Raw genomic sequence first — 21,041 nt, forward strand, 5'->3', positions numbered from 1 at the left:
TTATTCAGGTGCAAAACCCAAAGTTAATAACTATAGAACAGCTTACCTCCCGAGATATGATCCCTGCTCTGCGTGCTCTACTTCCCAGAACAAAAGAGAATTCGCTGACTTGTGCCAGTCCTGCTGAGACAATCCACTTGATATACTGGCTGGTCTTTGGAAGAATCAGAGAAAGGACAAGCACTGCCAAGACAAACTTTAAAAACGTTGGAGGTTTTTTTGTGGGGGGTGTTGTGGGTTTGGTTTGGTTTTTTTTAAATAGAAGCACAATAAATAAAATAATACAATCTTTGTAAGATACATAGTATCAAATATAATAATTCTGGACATAAACTAGTGGACTTCTAAATGTGTCTTCTGTATTAATGTAAAAAGAGACAAATGTACATTACACAGTAAAAAATAGTATCTTGTTTACTATAATAAAAACATTTGTTAACTTTGTCACAAATCCCAAGCTAGACAAATAGAAGTTTCTCCATGTGTAACTTTTAACTTTAAATACAATCCTTTAATATCCTAAGAATGTTGTATCAAACTGTATTCTAATAAGCAAGATTACTTCAAATACAGATTTACAGTAAATATGTAATATTCTCTGTTATATCAGATGTTCAGTTCTTGCACAGAATTTTCATTAGGGCATGCAGCACAAAGATTATTGTGACTATTAAAAGATAAAAAAGAGAAAAAGAAAATACCTTCATTATGACCACAGACAATGTAAGGAATAGTAAAACTGTGAGTTCATATATTACAAATGTGGGGAAAACATGAAGTCCTAGGAGGAAAGAAAACAATGTTTCAAAGTTTAAGGCCAATATCTTACTATAATTTTCTGAGTTAATAATAGAGTTAATTGCAAGACTGTATTCTCAAAACCAGACAGCCAAAAAGCCCTAACATACCTACCTACACTACCGACTTGATCACTAAAGTACTTCTTGCATTATCCAACCATTTTTCCTTTGGAGGGGTTTAGCACAAACAATATTCCCAAACTTAGTTAAATTGTATATGACTTGTATATAATAATGATATAATTGTATATGCATGAGCACTTGCATTTATAAAGTTTTCTCTCTTCCACACCAGTCAACAATCCAGAATCTGAACTGAAACACACCTCTAATGAAAACTATAAAAATACTGCAGCAAAACAATTCTATTGTTCTGCTGAGCGATTGCAACATACACTTTGCTAGCCATTTAACATTTTTGTATGACATGGTAATGGACTGCCACTGTGGGAGGAACATGATACTTGGTACTCGCAGACTATAGCTACAACAGAAAATATAATTGTTTTGATCCCATGACCCTCACTTGCAAACACTGAAAGACACTTGAACTGGAAAAGTCACTTCAACTGGAATCAGGTAAAGTTATAAACCTGACCATGCTCAGGGGTTTATGATTATATAATTTATATAATTAAGGAATTATATAAAACCCCATTTCTATGATGTTGGTTTTGGTTGGTTTTGTTTTTTTTCTTTTTTTGCAATTTTTTTGTCATTTTAATGCTGTAATTATATGAAGCAAGATAACAAGAAGCATAAAGAGTGCAAAAATTTAAAATTAAATGCTGCTAATATTAAACACAATAAAAAGAAATATTTGTTGGAGAAGTCCTGGAGTCACTGAGGAAGAATCTTACTCACAGCTGACTAAGTCCATTTTTTCCTCCTAGGGTATGAGGAACTTGTTCAGGCAAACATAACTGTGTATCCTTGGAAGCTCATTCCTTTTTCAAAAAAGCTCTTAAAAAGAGGAACGAAAGTAGTGGTGCCGTTCCTGATAAATCCATAATAGTTGGCAGTTCTCCAACCCAGTTACACCTCTGGTGAAGGACAAGAGTTTAGCTTTCTAAAGCACGAGGCATGTAAATCGATGCTGTAACTTCTTGTTTTAATGCAAGACAAGTTTTCACTAATTTTCCCTGCCCCATAGGGCTGCAGAGCCAGAAAACCTGTAAGAACTAAGAGTCATCTTCTCTTCCTGTGCGCGCAGAAGTTACAGTAACTTCACAATGTTTTTGTCCGTACGCACATTCCATTGTGGATGGAAACGTACTTCAAGTACATCAGAGATTTTTATACAAGTACTACCCAGTCAGCATGTACACGCCCTGTTTTAGTTCTTAATTTCCCTCCAACTACTGAAGCACAAATGCAAAAGACTACCAAAAGAAGGGGAGAGATGGCAGAATAAGAGAGACAACCACCAAACCAAAAAAAGAAATCCAAATGTGTGCACACGTGCATGTGGAGGGACAAGCAGCTTCTCTTTTTTTACTGTGTATCACGTACACATTCCTCATTCACCTTTAGGCCAGTCTCAGAAATATACATGAAAAGCAACCAGAGAAATACAGCCTGTAACAATGTCATGATTGATAAGAGGGCCAACTCTGCCACATCTGGAATTGAAGATTTCAGGGGGAGGCTCTAAATATAGCCTACTGTTGGCATCACTACTGGTGGAGCTACCTTTTCAGTTCTGGAGAAGACAGGCAGTCTGAAGTCCATTTGAACTGCTGCCCCACATGGAAATTATCATCATATTCCAAAGAGCTGAGGCACAAACTACCACAGATTTCTATACCAATCCCATGGAGGTAAGCTGCTGCAAGGTGAAGCAAGCCTAAACCTGTTACATACACTATTCTGAGCAAACAAACATCCCAGCACACAGATATATTTTGGGGGAAACAGATCCCACTGTAGTGGGTTTCATGGTCATTACAGCCCTCTGTCCCAGCCCTAGATGAAAACTTAGGGTAAGGCCAGAAATCATATCAGACTGCTGTACAAGCACATGAAGCCTTCAGGACAATACAAATGTCATCAGAAAGATTAACTTCATAGATGGAAGGTGCGTGAATATGGGGCATTTATTTCAATGGTTTTAATCAGACTTTGCAACTAAGCTCAAGAGTCATTATGGACTTGTTCTCCAAAATGGAAAAAACGCTTCAATCAAGTAATTCAAGAACTTCAGCACTGTCATCAGGTAGCATGTGGCATGTTGGCCTGTCACCAATAGCTAGGATATCACTTAGGTACATTTTTACAGAGCTGAGCATAAGCCACCAGACTTCAATTCTAAGCAGTGTTCTGGAATAGCTGGAATGGAGGCCTCTGGGTGAAGGTGTCCTTGCATCAACGTCAAGCCAAAAAGTACAGTTCACTCCTATAAGCTGGGATGTGTTCTTCTGTGGACAGCTACAGGCAAGATTTTGCACTTTCTTTTCAGAAGTACTTTTTTCTTAACAAGTAAACTGCCTCTACCTGCTGATTAGACAGATTCCACCAATCCACTGGATGGCCGCTAAACAGCACGTGAAGATCCAGACATCATGACCACATCCTGGAAGATCCAGATCAAGAAAACAAATCTTGGAGATCCTTGATGGCAAACAAGATTACAGAAACCAGAACTCTGTTGGTCAAACTGAAGCCAGTAGAATTAGTTCTGACACATACTCAAAGCAGGTCATCACTCAGAAAAATCACGTTAGCGATGCATTGGGATGCTGTATCTACTAAGAGTCTTAATAAGATGATAGCTAGCAAATGCAATGAATGCTACAGCCCTGGCTAGATGATTAAGCAGAAGGGGAAAACATTAATTTCCATCTTTCTGCATAGGGGAAAGTCCTCTTGATTCTAACGTCAGTTCTGAGAGCTTGAAACCTCGAAATTTCATTGTGTTTCATGCAGGACAAAGCAGTAAAGCTGGCTGGATAAGAAGGCGATGTATGTCACCTAATAAATTCCAGTTGGGATCTTCCTTTGATTTCTCTTAAATTCAACAGAAATGTTAAGAGGCTCAGAGAAACATTATGTACATGTTTGTTCTGGACAGTGGTAGTGCTGACAGTGCTGACACATCACCCATCTTCTGAAGACAAAGACCGCACTGTTGAAGAGTTTTCAGCATCTTGCATTCAAGGACCAAGGTGGACCACAAGATTTACTCAGAAAGGAAACATGGAGCCTGGCAAGTGAGTACATCTGTACAGCACATTGAGGACACAAAACTTAGTCAGTGGAAGTAATCTGTCTCCTGACCAGTGGCAGATAGGGTCCTGATGCCGAATTTCAAACTCCAAACACTCTGTAGGCTGACAAAAAATGGGATATTGGAGCCTTTTAAAAAAAAAAAAAAAAGTCAGTCTATGCAAAGATGCCTTACATCTTTCTAAAAAACAATCAAAACAAAGTCAAATGAGGCAGAGGTGGAATGGGAAGGATCTGATTACTAGGTTCCAAAACAGAAATGAGAAAAAAAGTTCTCAAAATGTAGCTCTAAGGGATTGGTCCAGATGTTCTCAAAAATATTTGTGAGGATAGAGACTAGCAGGAACTTTCTAGCCTCAGCAGACAGCGTAGAAGCCAGAAACCTTGAAGAACACGGAGGCCTAAATGAATGTACAGATGGAGAATAACTCAAAGTGCAGCTGTTAATGCCTAACTGCAAAGGTGTATTATTCCCACAAATGCACCCATGAGCAAATTTGAAAGCAGTAGTGTTACACAGGTCAAGCTAAGGGCAGGACCACTGTTACAGATATTACACAAACAGCTTTTAGTGACCAGAAGGATTTCTGTAGAACAGAAAAGCAAGCATTTAAGACAAGCAAACTAGGAACTAACTATTACAGATATTTACATCACTTTTCAATGAAGTCAAATTTTTCTATTTATTCCTTTATTCTAAAAGGAACAGAAATGATATTACTGCAGTGGTGTACCATCCCACCTCAGGATCTCAATGTTTCTGCTCTCTATAATAGACTGCTTGCTGCATATAGCAACAAGCCTTCTCTTTAGGCAGGAGGGGAGAATCTTTCCCTGGGACCTTTACATAATTTCACAGAGTAAATCTCTATATATTTATAGATACATATCATTTGCATGTGTACATATATAAGTAGAGAGCAAGCAAGAAGTCTTTTCTTATTAGATTTCTTTTTAAAAAGTTTAAGGAATACTTTTTATCCTACTCAGGTTTTCTTTGCAACATCACATCACATCACTTCTTTTTAAAACCTACCTCTTTGCCACCCCACAAAATTTGAAAGTAATTGAAAGTAAAGAGGGAAGGGGGGGATAATGTTTATTTGGGGGGATTTTTTTTTGTTTTTTGTAGGTTTGGCTAGGTTTCTTTGGGGGTTTTTTGTTAGGGTTTTTTGTTTTTTTGTTTTGTTTTGTTTTTTTTTTTACAAGCAAGCATTGTCACATTTTGTCAGAGGCCTGTAACATAGCTCATTTTTTCTGATTTTTAGCTAACTTTCTTCTCAGTCAGGAATAACCCTCATTTTCTGTAAAGCCATACAAACCTGTTAGGCAATGTTATTTTATTTCCCTTCTTGCAATTATAATGGTAACAACAGTTAAAAAGATCTTTTTTTAATTCTCCAATAGAACTACCAAAATAATTTCCTTATAGTATAACATAGGCTATATGAAGTGCTGCCAGTATGCCAACTGAGGTCTCGCTATTTTCTTGTACTGTACCAAAGTCTTATCTCTAGTGTCAATTTATGCAGTCACAAGAGTGCAGGACAGTATTTTTGTGCAGTCCCTCGTAAAATTAACTTTAGGCTTATACTTACTTGTCATGCTTTGTAACCCTGATAACACTATCTGCTCCATCACCATCTTTACTAAAACACATAAACAACTTACCTGTGCACATTTAGCAATTACTCATCCAACCTTGTCAGTTATATGGGCCCAAGAGTTTTACCATAGCTCACCACTTTCCTCCCTTTATTAAAAAATAAGTTATTTAAATAAACTTATCTATTACTAAGCAATCTGACTGATCAGCACAAGCTATTATCATGGGCTGAGTAAAACAAAAATCAAGACTGGCAGGAATAACTATTTCCTTTTAATTTTGACAACCACCAGAAACCAGTTTTAGTTTCTGTTATGAAACAATGACTATCAAACAGGTATATAAAGACATTAAAATTATGCTGATGATGGGACTTCACTATTATCTGAATAAATATATGGAGATAAAAAGAACAATAGAAAACTTAAAATAAAACCAGAAGAAAAACCAAGGTTAATCTTGGGGAAAAAACCCAACACAAACCCTAAGAATTTCTGAGTAAGCATGGGTTGAAGGAGGTTGGATTTGTGCAACAGGCCACATTCAAACCCCCTATTTTAGACCTTGCAATGCCCCCAAAATAGGACACGCATGTCCTACACAATCCACAGGAAGAGGCAAGTGCTTTCACAGGGCCTGTCTCCTCATTCACTGGACCTAAGCACTTCAGTAACGTGATTCAGTTTCCTTTAGAGAAAGTGTATTGGGGCACCCATAGACAGCTAGAGAATGTAGTAGTTCAAAGTGAAGCCACTGATTGATTGTAAATATTCTCAGAGTTAACTTGTTTCAGATAACAAGCATGATGAGTTACTCTCCTGGTCTTAAGCATCAATGCTGCATTTTAGCTGGCATTCAAGTAGTCTCTGAGATACATCTTGCTCAACTAATTTTTCCCTGTGTTGAGAACACACAGATCACATTTTGCTAACAAAAGAAACAAGGTGCTGTAAAAAAGGATCTGTTTCCATTATCATATCCTGCTTCTAGACCACAAAAAACCTGAAATCTACTCTACCAATTGACTCAAAAGAGTAATACCATTTTAGTATACGTTGCAAATACAGCTGCTGTGAAGACAGAAGAACATGAAAAAAACCAACCAAAACCACCTCCCAAACAATAACCTTTTTCTCTTAAAATTTTTAGTTACATGTTTTGAACAGCATGAATTCAGAATTAACAATGAAAAACTGACATTAAAACAAGAATTGAGAGTACAACATGGAAATTGCTTATGAAAATGAATGTTACATTTAAAAATATTAGCAAAGGCAAAACAACACTGTGGTCAGTTAACAGCTTCGTATTTTAACAGAATAAAATCTATCTCCTCCCCCCAGTTTGTAGACACGTGTTTTTTGTCCTCCCCCACATCTGTTGCTTAACACTATTTTTTAAATAAGTTTTCTTAGAAGTTACCTATGGATGCAAAGAAAATGATGGCAAGAAAGTCACGTATTGGTTCAATACAGGACATAATCTCCTCAGTAACCATGTGACCCTGAGAAGAGATCAGAGCTCCCGCTAAGAAGCATCCCAGCTCCATTGAAACATCCAACAGCTCTGTGATCTGTCAAGGAATAACAGAGAATCTATTGCTGCTTTCTAGCCCTGAGTGACTTTATATACTATTTCACAGTGAAATTATAAATCTGTACATTAGACTGAATGTAGGAAATTACTATGTCTTTATGCAAGTTCAACAACAAATAGAACTCATGTATCTATTTCAGTGTTCTGCAGTATTGTATTTATACAAAAGACTCACAAAACCAGTTTCTCTTCCATGTTACCTCCTTCTCCACAAAAACAAAAATACATTTCTTAATCTACATTGTAATGCTTTGTGTCACTCTTAAGTCTAGCATTGAATTTCACAAAAACGAGAAAGACTAACAACTTCAAAGTAAAGATTACATAATACATTGAGGCTGTGAAATAAAGCAGTAAGAACAGTATATTTTCCAGCTGTCAAACGGGGGTGGGGGGGGGGTGGGAAATCAAAGCTTATAATTTGGGAGAACAGTTTCAATTTAGCAAAAAGTCCCAGGCATAAATTACATTTTATTATTGCAAATTGGACTTAAATGTGCCTGAGTGCTTTACTGAATAGGGATGCATTTAAGCATGTGAAGTAAACTGCTGAAATGAAGCATGGTATCTGTTTGAAAGAATTCAGACTACTTCATTCTTTTTTTATTATTTGAATACGGTACTAGAAGGAAGAGATGAAACACGTGTAAAGAGACTGAACTAAAACCAAAGCAACTGCTTAAGGCAATGCTTGGAACATTAAAAAAAGCAAGCAGCACTTTTAGTTAGTATGAAGTATGTTTTAAAATAATTACTTTAAAACCATGCTGCTACAGAGGGTCATCTTACTGAGAAAGGGCAACATTATTAATATTAATGCAATGTTTAAAACTGAAGACTATTTCCATACTAATTTAGATTAAATAACAATACACCGTAGTACATTTGTGGACAACATTCATCATATCTTGAATGGTGTTACACTGCAAGGTGTGAAGCTAAAACTCAAGTGGCTTGAAATTAATGGAGGAGAGCAAAAGACACAATAAACAAGCCTCCAAGCTATGCATAAAATGCCACATAAAAATAAACCCCAGACTTTTGTGTATTGAAGTATTAATGTCTGAAATGCTCATCACGTAACTCCATTTGTGCTAACAGTCTAATTTATTACAAGACATTCAAGAAAACAAATTGGTTCTGTCAACTAATGCAAATAGTTACTGATCAGGCAAAACCAACAAAACAACATTTTAAAACAAAAGGAATTTTAGTGCTTTTCACCACAATTTGAAAATGTAGAAGGGAAGAAGGAAATATATATAAAGGCTTTAAAACCACCAGAAGATGAGTAACATAAAGGAAAGAGTTATGAATAGCAGACATTTAAGTACTTCTCAATCATACATTAGTTGTTCTAAAAGTCACAACCTCTTGAGTATGACTAAGATCCAATATAGCTTCTTCAAATAAAGTTGGAATTATTTCTACTATTCAGCTATAATCCCCCAACACTTAAGTGTCCTCAGCTACAACAAAGCTCCAGAACAAAACTTTTATAGCTAATATTTTAAATATTCTCATGCACATGGTTAGGTTACCATGTAAGAAGTGATTTAGCATCTCTTGTATCGGAATTGCATGATACTGTGCTGTTATGAAAAATCACTATTCAAGCAAGGAGCAATTTGTGAAAGAAACATGCTCGTTCAGAAAGCATCAGACATAACTGGAGTGAACTGTATGTCCGTCTGGGTTTGCTCCCACAGCATAAAAACTTAACTCCATTCCTTTAGTCTATGGCAAGCTAAGTATTTCTTGTCCACTCTCTAGGTACTACACAACTTCAGGTCCACAAAATCTATGGGTCACTCTACACACAGAAAAGTCTGAAGGGGATGAGAAGGCGAGAAAAGAATGAAAAATTACATTATTTTCTTAGCCCCATCCCCCCACCTCTAGTCTGTTTTTCAGATTTATACTTAGACTTACACAGAGACTCCTTTTACTATACCCATCCTGGTCTCTGACTGTCCAACAATATTACCAATAAGTGGGTACATTTCCTCCACTAAATCTATAGCATCAGAGTTTATTATATATAATGTGTGGGCGCACGCACACACACACGCACACTGGAGAGGGTTTATTTTACTGGCAGAAAGGCATTCTCAGCAAAATTTCTTACATAAGCAAGACTTGGAAAGTATTTTGCATTTAGCATTCCCTCTCTGTTTGCATCATTTTTAATGTTTTGCCTTTACCAAACAGGGCTCTTAACAATTACTAATCCCCTGGCTCTGCAGTGCCTTTTTCTCAACTCCTACATTACAGAAAGCTTTTCCAGTCAAAATTAAATGAAGAGTTTTGTCAATTTACATGTTCTTCCCAGTACAATTTAGTTTTCAGAGGTGCCATTTTACTCTAATTCAGAAAGGATTGCTTTGCTTTCACTAGAATATTGGATTTTTATGTTCAAATGTTCTACCATACCAATAAATAAATAAACATCAGTGCTATAACATGTTCCAGCTGAATTTCAACCATTTGTTCAGCAGTTGTTTTCCCTGTATTCTCTAATAATGTGTATCTTACTGTTACTTTTTAATCATCATAGAAGCTTAATGAATATAATAAGTAGTAAAATTAAAGAAATCCCTGATGGAAATAAATGTATTAGAATTTCAGGCTTTAATAACTTAAATCTGCCCAAGAGAAAAGAGGTGAATTCTAAGCTTGCATAGTAAGGAAGTAAAGTTTTAATGGAAAGCGAAACAATTTTTAGTGAGCCTTGTAAAAACTCCACCTCAACTGTATTTTATTAAATAATTAACTACAATATTTGAGATTACAGTTCTTCCTTAATCTTCTCCTTTCAATTGATAGGAAAGAGTCCATAAGCAGGTTATGAGCCATTGAGTACTCCAGGAAAACAAGGAATGACATTCCTAATACACTGCAGGAAAAAGTATGTACATTTGCATATATAAAGTACTGCAATAACATAGCTATATTTTCTTTTCATCTTTTTGGTGTATAAAGCAAGCTGGCAATTTCCCTCTGCTGCCATCATCCCAGGTCAAACATAAGGCACTTCCCCCCCCCCCCCGCCCCCCCACGTGTATGCAGAGTCCTATAAACATGTAAACGCAACTGCTATCCTTCTTGTCAGGTCAGGCTTTATTTTTTTCCATTTCCTTAATAACACTCTGCAACTTAGTTTTAAAACATAACAAAACTGACCACTGTTGTTCTGCAGGTATCTAACACAGCAATTCATTATCAGGATAGTGTTTAATGTTTCTGTATATACAGAACATGAAAAAGCAACACTACACCAGTGAACTCTGGCTGACTTATAACATGTTCTTCATGTTCTTCAGAGCTCATTGTGGCATATATCTTGACCTAAAAGTACTGTTTTGGTCATCAATCCTAAATGGTCATATTTAAAACCCTAAGCTAGATTTGCTCTTTATGTTGCAATTCAGAACAGTTCCCCAATTTAAAAAAAAAAAAAAAAAAGCCATATTTTCATAACTCAAAGCTTGAAAAGGAGTTGCTGAAAGTGCAATAATGATCTACTGAACCTTTGTTACTGATGACAACTTACATGATCGAAAGATGAATAACTGTGTCTCAAAGGCAGCTAGATTTTTATAGGATTGGCACTTGACACAATTCCCCCTAACTAGTTGAGGGACAAAAGAGAAGGGAATTTCAGTTACATCTGAGAGTATCTGGGAACAGAAAGAGGTATCTTAGGCTCCAAATCTTGGTAAAATATCTCATATTTCAGATTTGTTACACCTCTTCTACTCTAAACTAGTTTATCAAGAAGAGACATATTTAAGATCCTGTTTCAGATTTAATGAGTTGCAACATTATCTAAGAGAGCCAAGCAGTTCAGAAATGCTCAAAAGTCACTTCCATACAGGAAGTTCCTCAACTGACAGGATAATCCTTACATCAAAATTGCTTGCTCATGCTGCAGTATAGGAACCTCTTCTGTCCTATCCTCCCTCTTGTTTTCCATTATAGAATTTGCCCTTATTGGTAGAGAAATGGCAACTCTTGTTTAATTAGTCATCTGAGATTTTCAAACACAGGAAAGAAGTAAAAAATATTATTTTAAAGTTTATACATTATTATTAAATAATATATTAAAAATTACATTAAAATATTATTATAAAGTTTATATATAATGTGCATTACATGTGCTAGTGCTACAGATGAACCCCAGTACAGGATAAACTTAGGTGGACCCCAGAAATCCAGTCAACACTGAAGCACATAACAAGTAACTGTATGCATGAAGCAGGAATACTGTATCATTCCTACCCCCTTTGGCATGTATTGGAAAGGATGTGGCCTGCAGAATAACTCACATGCTAGATAGAGAGTTAAAATATTTTGTTTAAAAACACCTCTCGAGTTTTCTAAATGCAGCTGCAGCGTCATCTTTGGTTAAGGCCACTAAAATATGCACTCTCCTATTCCTCCCCCTAAAAATTCCAAAGCTTTTTTAGAATTACACCAGTATAGAAAATTTTATGTTTGCAGGTAATTATACAAATTCTATCAATATTTAGGCTTGGTTTTCCAAGGAGAAAGATCTTTGCAGGAACCGTGACAATCTAATTGTTTTCCTACCTGACACCCAAAACCCTTAATTTATCCCTTCCAAATACATGCAACATTTTTTCAAATTAGATTGCCATCCCCCATCCTATGTTTTTATTCCTGACATAGTAGGGCATGTATACTAATTAGGATTTGTTTTCCAGAAGATTTGTTTGTTGAGCTGTTCAACTGGCCAACCAAATACTTTTTTGGTTTGTTTTTCCATTTTTTTTTTTTTTAAAGTCTTTGTGCTCAAACCACAACTTTGTAGCATTACTATAATGAATGTATCGGTGTCAGTGAATATCAAGCATCTCAACTGGTTTACTGAGGTTACATGCAGTATCCCTTGTACTGTTCCCTTTGATACATTATTTATCAACTTTAAAAGGAAAATTGTTTTCACTTAAAGTACACAAAATATTTGCTCCTTCACAAATGTTTCCCTTGATGAAGAAGCATTCTGTTTTGCAGTATGAATCCACCACACTCAAACATATTCTCCCTCAGGTTTGTGTACACACATATATTATGTAAAGTCATGTAGACAAAGTCCTTGTACATTTGATACAGGATTTGGGCACAATACGCCCAATTCAATCAGATGAGTCTATGTAGGCCGTATTTTTAATGAAAGTAAGACTGCTTCTAGATACCATAATATTTTATGCAACTTTTGTGGTTTGCTGGTTCTTTTTTTATTGAAGTTGTTCTACAAATGTTATGTCTACTTGTTAGACATTAAAAGGAGAAACTAGTTTTGTTCCTTCACTTGTTAGACGATATGTTTGGAATATGAATAGCTGTTTAGAGGGATAGCATTTTTAACGTATACAATAGACACCAACAGATTGTAAAGCTATGCCCTCACCAACTTTCTTGACCTGCTTCCTGAAGGAGGTCAGCTTTCTCTGTTGGAGCTGTAATAATTAAAGCAAATACCCCTAGAAAAGAGAGGCACATGCACAGCAACTTTTTGGGATAATTTTTCTCAGAAATTCTCAAGAGGACATAACAATCTGCACATTCAGGATAAGGAGTTTCAAACCCACAATATTATCAGCAACTGTCACATTCTATTCTCCCACAGAATAGTTTTTCAGAGGGCTGAAACATGAGATAGAAACAAATAGAAGGAGGATTCATAGGAAAATGAACCAAACCCAAAAGGGATATCAAAATCTATGAACCTTAAGGCATTTGTCTACTTTCTCAACTTCATCCCAAACTATTTATCTCCCACAAAAAAATAAAATTATTTTACAATAAAAACCATGTTTAGAATTTGCTATTGAAAAGAAACTTGGGAGCAAATGTCACAATCAGCCATTATCAGTATCTCAAAATCCATCCTAAATTATTTTCAAATGCATGAAGTAGCCCAAAATTAAAACTGGAATCATGACTCTTTAACTGGTTGCATTAAAAGTGACCAGAAGATCAGCTGATTGACATTCAAATTTTATCTCTTCTTACTCACCTATGTTGTAATGCATGAATCATCTGTGCATTTGGGGTTTGCTTTAAAACAATTTAGAACCAAATAATTAGCTACAGAGGAACATGGATATAAAATAACAGTAAGTGCAATGGCTTTTGTGATACTGATGCAGTAAACTACCACGTGTATCAAAATGGTTTATTAATTTAAAAGATTACCGTTAACATAAGGAAGATGAATGCAGTTATTCCTAGAATGAGGATTTCTTTATTCCCTTTGCTTTCTGCATGCAACTTGCGATAATACGGTCCTATGAGATAAGTCTTTATAACAAGACATATAAGAAAAACAGCAGCCAGAGAAAAGAGAATTTGGCCAATCAGTATCAGTATTCTCAGTATTTCCTTGAAAATGCTGGAAGAGAAAAACAAACAAAACATTTCTTTCAAGTGCTCTCATGCCTCCCAACCAGTTCCCCTTCAGTGAAAAGATCTAATTCCACAGATGTTCAAAACTGACTAGCTACAGTAAGATTATTTAGATACATTAGTAAACAAGATGAATACTAAATCTGCTGAGTGCCCAGCAATCTCTTTTACAGCCTAGAATTTACTTTCATGTTGATTCAAAAAGATTTTTATTGATTCATCTTCAAGGTAAGCCATCAGGCTCAATAATACTATTGCATAGTCTTGGACAAAAATATACCTTGAGGGAATAAAGTAACTGAAAAAATTACCTTATTTTTTACAATAACAAACTTTTCACTACGAATTTTAAGTACTGGACAGGACTAAGGCGGCTAGAGCAGGAAGAATATCTTCATACAACATGACAAGTACAAATAGTAAAGGGAATTCACAGAATGGAGGGCATATTCGTATTGGAGATCTACATACTAATTGGAAGGGGGTGGGGGAAGATACATACAATAATTTTTTTTTTTTTTACCTGGAATACGTGCTCACTCCTGCTTGAATAAGTGTAGGCATGACAGCTATAAATAACCCAAGCTGCACATCCTGCATCACCAACATGCCAAGTAGTACACTGCTGTAGTCAATATCCCCTGTACACCAGCAAAGCAGTCACAGAAGCATTAATCAGAATCTATGAAGGCTTGCAGTGCTCAGAAATCTAGAAATGCCTTAATCAAGTGGATACTAAGTATAGTTCTCAATGGGATGAGTTAATTCAAAGCATTCTGGTTTTTTTTTTCCCACTAGTATGTAAATTAAAATTATATATAAAGACATATTAAAAATATAAATAAAATATTCATATGAAGTTTTGTTACACAATAAAAATATAGACTTTGCTTAGCAGTTAAGCACTAGTTATGCATTTGCTGGAACTCCTTCACTGAAAACATACACTCTTTAGAATAACAGACACATGTAAGAGCCAGCATGTGTAAAATATATGCTTTGAATTTAGGCATTAGAATATGAATATTCTAGGGGGTGGGGAGAACTTTAATGCAGTGTGTATGAGGCAGGTTTAAGTGGAAGAAAGCAGGATAGCAAAACTTTTGAAAGGAAACCTTTAAAAGTCTTTCAGAAGCTAGCAATATGGCACTTGAAGGTACTTATTTGAAGAGCTGTTAGCTATGAAAGACTACCTGAGCTGGTCTTAGTTTGCTGAAGAAGGATGTTAATTATTTAAGTTAGCCTTTCTGCCCTGATGACAGACTGGTAGTAATGGTTTAACCTGGTAACCTCTTAGAAAGCACAAAGATTCCAGACCCTCAGTGAAGTAAATTCTTAACATGGTGAGTTCCAACTCCGCTATGCTGTCTTTCTCCAAAGAGGACCGACCACATAAATAGGAGGTACCCCTCTTAACAAGAATATAATAACACTGGCCAGTGTTAGAGGAGGATGATCACTTGTAAACCAGACCTAACAGTAGGTTTTGGTTTGTTTCTCTCGTAATATTACAAAGTCAACTTCTTTCAAATTTTATTGTAATTACTACAGTAGTCCATATTTAAAATCATACTTACCTTCTTTATCGCCTCGAATACTACCTGCAAGAAATCTTGACACCAATGGCGTGCTTGATAAAGATAAACAAGTGGAAATGAAGACACTTTGTGTTGGTCTAATTTGGAGCAAGTGTCCCCATAGTAAACCAAAGGCAATCATCAGAACTGTCATGTAGCATGGTCCTTGCAAAGATATTTTCCACACCTTGGGAAGAAAACAAATTCTTATGATAAAGTCTGATGACACTTTTTTCACTGATAATTTACAATGATTTTCTGCGCAAATAAGCAGTTAAAGATACACGATTTGGGGCTGCAGAGCTCGGCCAGAGAAGTAACAGGCTGTCATCCTATACATCTAAAACTCTGTGAAGTTATTATGCCTAGTAGATATTCCAGGCCAGAAGGCTCATTACCAGAAGTTAGATAAATTTCCTAGAGCTCACAGACAAATTAAGGGCCAAAGGTCCAGTATGGGCTGAAATATATTAAAATCATCAAATAGAAGACCAGTTATTTGATGTGATTCCAGGGTGGGGAAAAAAATGAGAGTGGCAAAGACCATCATCAATACCAGCAGCCTGCTCCACACTAGTGTGCACACAATTCTGAAGTAGCAGTTTACATACTACAGTTTAGGAACCCTCGAATTACTAATTTTTATCTCTGGCTTTAGATGGACTAGAGACAGCAGATTAACCTGAATGCTCATAAATTTTAACACGTTTCAGTTAAAGCTTTTATAATCCAATGAACTCACAACCATCAGTTTAGGAACAAATCACACAATGCAACTCTTTACATACATACAGTCTTTACATATTTTGCAGCAGTATTTTCCACTATTAAAATTCCAGCTGGTTTATGAGATAACATTTTTTTAAAAATTAAGACCAAAAGAAACTTGTACCATTTTACTGAATCCTGATGGCCGCATCATGTCATATTCCAGATTGTGCTAACATACTTGCATAATCAATTTATCAGTCAGTACAGCATGTATCATCAATTCAGTATGCAGTACCTAGCAAACTGATTTTTTTTTTTTTTTTTAATAACAGGACTGGCAAATATCACTGGACACACCATAACAGCAACTGCATGTTAAAGCTGAGATGGATTGTCATAAATTGTACAAGATTTTTCTAGTAATCAAACTGTTTTATTAAAATGAAGAGGAATAGCACAGTTTGGGGTTTTTTGAGACACTGAATAAATAATGCATTCTTTTCTTTCCAAAGAGTTACAGAGAAGCAGCAAATGTCACATTTGTCTTCTCAAAAATGTACATAGTTACACTGGCATATTACAGGGAGAGTGTAAAAATCTGAAATATGACTGATAACTTGAACATTAACAATTAAATCCTGTAATGTAGAGGTATTATACAAAAATACCTTTCTTAATCTTTCAGGAGAAAATTCCAGGCCAACTAGAAAGAGAGTGAAGAATACACCAAACTCTCCTAACGTCTCCACCTGTACAATAGACTTTTAAAAAAATAAAATAAAAATCAGTGCACAGCAGTCTACTTATTATACAAATTATAAGTCTACTTACAAACCAAATTGTTTCTCATTATGTTTCCATAGGTAGTTCACTTATTGATCATATGATATCAGAAGTTCCCTTGGCATCTTTAAGTTTCAAACATTTTTCCCCATCACCTGGCTTCTACTAGATAATTTGGTTGGATAGTGCTGGTCACCCAAAATGCATATGTGCGTTGATTTAGGTAAGCTTGCTTGCTTGTTGAAAATAAATAGGCTACGTTTTATAAATATGCTGTTAAACCCCCAAGACTTGCATTCCAGAAGTTACTTCTGGCTAGTTATTCTATTGGTCTGTTGGTATAATCATTCTGCTAGACACTTCAGAGAGAAGGGTGCAACAGTGAGAAAAGTGGTTGTCTTCCTTGTCACAACAGAAAAATGGGGCTACACCTAGTCAGTGACTGGTCACCAGGGGTGTTCTTCAGGGCTCCATTCTAAGGCCAGTCCCATTCAATGTATTTATCAATAATCTGGATGCAGGAGTTGAATGCACCATTAACAAATTTGCAGATGATGCCAAACTGGGAGGTGCTGTTGACTCTCCTGAGGGACAAGGGGCCCTGCAGAGTGATCTAGAGAGATCAGAGCATTGGGAAATGATTAATCAGATAAAATTTAACAAGGTAAAATGCCAGATTCTGCACCTAGGACAGAATAATGCAGGGCTCAAGTATAAATTGGGAGAGGAATGACTGCAGAGCATCCCTGCAGAAAGCAATCTGGGGGTGCTGGTCAGCAGCAGGCTCAATGTGAGTCAGCAGTGTGCCCTGGCAGCCAAGAGGGCAAACCTCATCCTGGGATGCATCAAACACAGCATAACCAGCCAGTCAAAAGAGGTGATTGTCCTGCTGTATTCAGCACTGGTATGGCTGCACCTGGAATACTGTGGTGCAGTTCTGGGCCCCACAATTTAAGAAGGATGTGAAGGTCCTGGAATGTGTCCAGAGGAGGGCAACAAAGCTGGTGAAGGGGCTGGAGGACATGTCCAGTGAGGAGCGGCTGAGGACTCTGGGTTTGTCTAATTTGGAGAGAGAAGGCTGAGGGGCGACCTCATTGTGCTCTACAGCTCCCTGGGGAGGGGAAGTGGAGAGGGAGGTGCTGAGCTCTTCTCCCTGGGATCCAGGGTCTGGACACATGGGAATGGTTCAAAGCTGCACCAGGGGAGGTTCAGACTGGACATAAGGAAGCATTTCTTCCTAAGGAAGATGGTGGTCAAACCCTGGAACAGGCTTCCTAGAGAGGTGATCGATGCCCCAAGCCGGTCAGTGTTTAAGACGCATCTGGACAATGCCCTTAACAACATGCTTTCACTGGGTCAGCCCTGAATTGGTCAGGCAGTTGGACTAGATGATCGTTGTAGGTCCCCTCCAACTGAAACAATCTATTCTATTCTAAAAACCTAACATATCTTTTCTATGTATTTACAGTCCAGAGCAGAAGAGGACAGGGTCTATCATCAATCATAGAGAAGTGGAGATGGAAACTACATTCCCTGCCACATTAGAATCTGTCTGCCTCCTCAGTTCCTCTGACATTCAACTTTTTTATGAAATACAGAAAAGACAAAAGGAGAGAACACACACAAGAGACCCAGTCAACACGAACATTATCCAGATGAACAACGTTTAATCACAGCTCCACAAAAAACAGGCAGTTCACTGAGAAATTGTCCTAAAGAAACCTCTCATGTCTGTTCTGACCACATCATCTTCCTCAGTGTAAGCCTCTGAAAATCCGTGGTTCAATCTCTTTATAGTGCCAAGCTTACAAACTTGTTTCTGAGTCTAAGTGGTCAAGCTTTCTAGACCTACTCAACCCAGAAGTTATGTACGATACAAAGGTTGTCACTTAATCTGAATTTTAGAATATGAAATTTTGAAACTGTAGTATTTGTAGCCTTCTCTTCCAACACGAGATTGACAAAATCCTACAATTTCTACTTATCCCTATTTACTTGAGCCCAAGAGTCATTTTCAACAGAAGTCCATGTAAGAGCAGATGTTGCAAAGACAGTAAGTTCCAAGCAGTTACGTGGATATTGATGTAATAGACACGTGTAACTTAACCCGACAATGCCATGCAACCTTAACATGTGTTCTGTTTTGCCTGCTGGCTAAACAATCTGTTAATTCACAGCTGACCACTAATCAAAACATGTGCTATGTCTAGCCAACCACAGCCCATGGTTTCGCATGAGATAGTTAGCAATCAGGGTACACGTGATGCAGCTAAAAAGGTTCAAGAGACTTCAGGAATGTGGGCAGGGAACTGGAAAAGAATTAGGGTGACTAGGATGGATGAAAGAGCTACAGAGATGCAAAATAACTCTCCAGAGAGCCAAGCTATGCTACTCGGAGAACTACTTGTTTTAAATGTTTCCTCCACTGTCAACACTGACTTTTTGCAAGTTTCTGAATATTTGATGTCATTTAAATAATTTGGCTCTCAAATGTGATGCTTTATGAAAAGGGAAACAAACAAAAAACCCCCACAACAGACAACTTTCAGCTTTCACTTTCAACAATTATATCATGATTATATAGGAGAAAAAAATTGAAAACAAAGTGATTCAGACATAAAATTTTAAGGCCTCATTTTGCAAAGGTCCAGGTTTGAGGAGTTGTTGTGGGGTTTTTTAAATACATTTGAGGTTGGCAATACCATATTCTTTTAAAACTACTTTTACAGATTTCAACAAATTAAATCAGTCAAGAAGCAACTTGAACACTTACCTTGATACTATTTAGTCCTGATGGTCCTAAGAGTACTCCACAGATGATATACCCAAACATGGTGGGCAATCCTATTGTTGTGCACAGCCAGCCACAAGGCAAAGACAACATTCCTATTGTTACAATATCCTAAATATGTAAGATTTACAAATGTGTTAATATAAAGGACATACAAATTTGTGATGAAATTAAAGACTATTATCTTTCAAAAGGTAAATAGCATTGTAAAATTAAATGTAGAATACTGCCTGTAAAAAGAAAATACAATTTCAGTAAACTAACCTGAACACTTTGTTGTAGGTGTAAGCACTGCAGTGTTGCAGATGAAATAGATGAGGTACTGACCTGAAGTAACTGGTAGCTTTGGGGACTTTTGATCAATTTATTAAATATTTTAGATATATTACAGGAAGTAGACGTTTTCCTGGGGAACTGGGGAGGGGGAATGACACTTTGTATTAAAACAAAATGTGGAAACAGATATGTTCTGGTTTCGGTTGTTGTTTTTTGTTGGTTTGTTTGTTGGGTTTTTTTTGTTTGGTTGGTTTTTTTAAATCCCAGTCTAGTCATTCATTGTGAAGGACAAATACTATAAAAAACATGTCCATATCTTCCCGGATCCCTTTTTCCATCACAAGACATAAACAGATAAATTCTCTCTAGTGACAACATGCAAGTGGCTTATGAGGGACAGCAGTAGCTTGCTTTAACACTGTGCGGTCCAAGAGAAGGGATGGCACCCCAAAGATGCAACAAGTTAAATCAAATAAAAACAGAGAGGATTCATGTGGCATCAGAATCAGTCTTGTGAAGACTGTACTACACATTGGAACACATTGGGCAGATCACCAGGCAAGGGAATCATGAATGCTAGGGTAACTTTAGAGGGACAAATGCTGAAGCTATACGCAATCCAACCAAGCTGTACTGGCATGCAAACTAGTAGGACTAAATCTTACCAGAACGAATGACAAGGATGTCTCTAAAATGATTACCTTTATGAAATGATGGTCAGCACGAGGAATGGTTGAATCTCTGGGCTTGGTAAGGATATACTGATTGTTCTGGGAATCAATAAGCATACTAAGACCTAAGTCATCATCTACTTCTCTTTTTGAAGCATTTCTTTTGGAGTTGGCTTCATCTTCCTCCACCCTTAAAACCGCTTCAAAGTTTACACCTCTTACCTGTAAGAAAGCAAGTAACAAAAAAACAAAAAAACAAAACAAAACAAAAAAAAGATCAATAAAGCATACAGTAAAAAGGAAAGGGAAAGACTATTAGCTGTGCTTGAAGTTGTTCCAGAATTTTTTGACACTGGATAAAAATACTGCAGTTTCTTCTTAGAGAATTCTTTTAGTCTCTTTATTAAAACTTGACATCCATAACTGAAAAAGCTATAGTTTGCTTTACATTCTAAAACCGAGATTTTCCAGACCTCTTTAGCCAAGTTGTCCAACTAAAAGCTATAGAAACAGGGTTTCAAAGCTGTAAAATTCCAATTCAGTATTTTCAATTGCATCTGATTTAAAATATTT

At 36.6% G+C, this 21,041-nt stretch overlaps 1 protein-coding gene across 6 annotated transcripts in view; it reads right to left on the reverse strand.

The window, feature by feature from the left end:
• The window catches only part of TMCO3 (transmembrane and coiled-coil domains 3), a 39,398-nt gene that overhangs the window by 3,022 nt on the left and 15,335 nt on the right, over positions 1–21,041 (reverse strand). Inside the window, exons 5-13 of one of the 6 annotated variants that reach the window (XR_012621994.1) lie at positions 20,499–20,690; positions 19,504–19,632; positions 16,616–16,708; positions 15,237–15,423; positions 14,183–14,300; positions 13,450–13,645; positions 7,054–7,204; positions 702–781; positions 47–183 (exon numbers count right to left, since the gene is read on the reverse strand). Coding sequence is in view for 2 of the 6 variants with exons in the window: in XM_074815226.1 (XP_074671327.1) it covers positions 47–196; positions 702–781; positions 7,054–7,204; positions 13,450–13,645; positions 14,183–14,300; positions 15,237–15,423; positions 16,616–16,708; positions 19,504–19,632; positions 20,499–20,690 (1,296 nt within the window). In the remaining 4 variants the exon portion in view is untranslated. Of the gene's footprint in view, positions 1–46; positions 197–701; positions 4,155–7,053; positions 7,205–9,968; positions 10,859–13,449; positions 13,646–14,182; positions 14,301–15,236; positions 15,424–16,615; positions 16,709–19,503; positions 19,633–20,498; positions 20,691–21,041 lie in introns of those variants that run through there. The other 5 variants (XM_074815226.1, XR_012621993.1, XR_012621996.1 and 2 more) reach the window with 5 other exon arrangements.

This window comes from Strix aluco, chromosome 2 (assembly GCF_031877795.1).
Source record: "Strix aluco isolate bStrAlu1 chromosome 2, bStrAlu1.hap1, whole genome shotgun sequence".
Lineage (NCBI taxonomy): Eukaryota > Metazoa > Chordata > Aves > Strigiformes > Strigidae > Strix > Strix aluco.